This window comes from Cebus imitator, unplaced genomic scaffold, assembly GCF_001604975.1.
Source record: "Cebus imitator isolate Cc_AM_T3 unplaced genomic scaffold, Cebus_imitator-1.0 Scaffold280, whole genome shotgun sequence".
Taxonomy (NCBI): Eukaryota; Metazoa; Chordata; class Mammalia; order Primates; family Cebidae; genus Cebus; species Cebus imitator.
The window spans coordinates 192,005-194,784 of record NW_016107595.1 but is presented as its reverse complement, the minus strand read 5'-3'; the positions used below and the strand labels follow the sequence as shown (position 1 = coordinate 194,784).

The 2,780-nt window shown below is 54.1% G+C and overlaps 1 protein-coding gene across 1 annotated transcript in view; it reads right to left on the bottom strand.

Moving 5' to 3' along the window:
• Positions 1-71: 71 nt before the first annotated feature.
• Positions 72-2,780, bottom strand: part of FAM32A (family with sequence similarity 32 member A) — a 6,430-nt gene continuing 3,721 nt past the window's right edge. The window contains exons 3-4 of the mRNA XM_017501173.2: positions 644-697; positions 72-331 (exon numbers count right to left, since the gene is read on the bottom strand). Coding sequence (XP_017356662.1) covers positions 263-331; positions 644-697 — 123 coding nt within the window. The 3' untranslated portion in view covers positions 72-262. The remainder of the gene's footprint in view (positions 332-643; positions 698-2,780) is intronic.

Here is a 2,780-nt window from a genome sequence, read left to right as displayed (position 1 = left end):
AAAAAAAAAAAAAGAAACTTTCCATCCAAACGAAAAGGGTGTATCTTCTATATGTTGCCAAAAAACCTAAACTGAGGACAAGGACAATTTTACTTTAATCAAGTTCCAGAATGAGGGTGCACAGCTTCGAAGAGCAGTCTGTAGCAGAAGACGCGAGGGTGTGTGTAAAGCCGTGTGTCTAGAATATACCAAAGGAAACACACACAACCCCAGCGGGGCCTTTGGCGAACCCTCGATGTGGCTCCATCCCGGGCGCAGGCAGCTACTTCGTCCAGCTGACTTTGGGAATGTCGTAATGCTCCGTGAGTGTGTCCAGGTGTCTGTTAAAGTCCTGGGAAAGCAGAGTGGAAGGCCAGTGTCAGCGCAGACCCAAGTGGGGTGCTGGGGAGAAGAAGCACTGCGCAGCCCCATCTCTCCCACTTCCCCTCTCTCCTGGCCCCTCCTCTCAAACTCACCCTGCCAGGCCTTACAGACGCCTGAACCCTGGGCTCACCTTTGAGTAGCCCTACGGAAGTGTCATTTCTGTTGGGTAAGCTTCCCTTCTCATCAACATGCCAACAGCTCCCTCTGCCAGGCTGTTAGCCTCTGGGCCCAGCTGGGACCCTGAATGCCTCAGCTTCCCCCACCGGACACAGTGACTCACCTCCACTCTCTGCTTGTGGGTTTTAGATGCTTTCTTCAGGATCCTTTCCATTTGCTGAAGAGAGAAGAGACACGGAGGTGAGTTTACAGGCTCCACACAGCCCAGGCCGGCATGGGATGGAAGATGGAGCCCTGGCCAGCCCAGCTCTCACGTTTAGAACAGCTGGAGGTTTCAGGCTGTGTGCCTTGCCCCCTCCCTCAGCTGCACTCAGGCTGGTCCAACAGGGAACCCAGGTCAGTTACCAGCCTCGTGAGTGGCAGGAAATGGACCCCCAATGCCTGAGTACATACCCATGAGCAGACTCTGCTGGGAGCTGTTGGCATGCTTCCCACATCCTGAGGTGACCGACAGCACTCCCAGTTTGGAGAAAAACAAAGTCTCAGACGGGGTTTGAGGAATGATGAGAGAGAGAGAGGTAAAGAGCCCAACACGGAGCAGGCACTCCAGTGACACTTCCCATACTGACGTCAGGGCTTCAAGACCAGGATCGCTGTCCCCAGCGTGACTCTGAAATATGTATCCTGCACAATGACCTGCTCCAACCTTCACTTCAAACACTCAATGACACCTGGAAGGGTCAGTATCTGGGAGCAGCTGGGACTGTGGACTGGGCACGGTAGCCCATGCCTGTAATGCCAGCACTTTGGGAGGTTAAGGCAGGAGGAGAGCTTGAGCCCAGGAGTTCAAGGCTAGCCTGGGTAACGTGAGGAGACCCCAACTCTACAAAAAAATCAGCTGATTGTGGTGGTGCATGCCTGTATTCCCAGCTACTGGGGAGGCTGCGGGGAGAGGACTGCTGGACCCAGGAGGCTGAGGCTGCAGTGGGCTATGATCACACCACTGTACTCCAGCCTGGGCGACAGAGTGAGGGAGACCCTGTCTCAAAAAAAAAAAAGAGTTGGGAGTGTGGGACACAAAGCCAGACGGACCTGAGGCCACACACTTCCTAGCTGGGCGACCGTGGCCCACTCTTTGGTGGCCCCCATGACCCCTGCTGCGTATTAGTCATTGCTTATGCAGTTCCCGTGCCTCTGAGCTGGCCGTGGACTCAGTTAACTCAAAAGAACATGGTGCCAGTTCTGGGTCCATGCATAAGACCTGGCAGCGTTAGCTTCAAGCCCTTGGAAGCCAGTTGCTGTGCATGAAGTCTGATGGCCTTGCTGGAAAGAAAGGACCTGGAAGATGAGATGACACAGAGGGAGGGGCCACGAAAGAAACACTGAGAGGTCGGGCGTGATGGCTCACGCCTGTAATCCCAACACTTTGAGGGCAGAGGCAGGCGGATCACTTGAGGTCAGGAGTTCGAAACCAGCCTGGCCAACATGTTGAAACCCTGTCACTACTAAAAATACAGAAATTAGCCGGGTATGGTGGCGTGCACCTGTAGTCCTGGCTACTCGGAAGGCTGAGGCAGGAGAATCACTTGCACATAGGAGGTGGAGGTTGCAGTGAGTGTGATCGTGCCACTGCACTGCAGCCTGGGCGACAGAGCAAGTCTCTGTCTCAAAAAAAAAGAAGCACTGAGGCACCAGCTATATGATGGCAAAGCCAACTTAGATGCTTCAGCACAGCTGCATCTGCAGAGACTCCAGACCCAGCTGCCATCTGACTGCACCAGACTCCAAGTGAGGTCAGCAGGAGAACTACCCCGCTGAGCCCAGTCCCCCCAGAGCACCATGAGATATTATTAGTAGGGGCCACCTGGCTGCTTCTCTCTGTCCCCTCTTCTCCTTCTCTCCCTCCTCACCTCCTCCTGTGTCCAGTCAGCCCCCCGCCTGGCTGATTCTCCCGCTAAGGGATGCACCCTGCCCATCTCTGCCCGTCTGCCTGCTGCTGTGAGCCCAGCCGAAGCCTGTGTCTCCTCACAAGAAGCCACACTGACTTGTCCAACTGCCACACAATGCCAGGTATCTGGCTGGGCTCTACCCACAGGTGTGGCACCCAGGTAATATTTTAGTTTTTGCAGAGACATGGTATCACTATGTAACCCAGGCTAGTCTCAAACTCCTGGCCTCCCAAAATGTTGGGATTACAGGTGTGAGTCACTGTGCCTGGCTGACTCCACTTGGATTGGATTTCTAACGGGGCACCCCATTTACCTTTTTTTTTTTTTTTTTGAGACAGAGTTTTTTTGCTC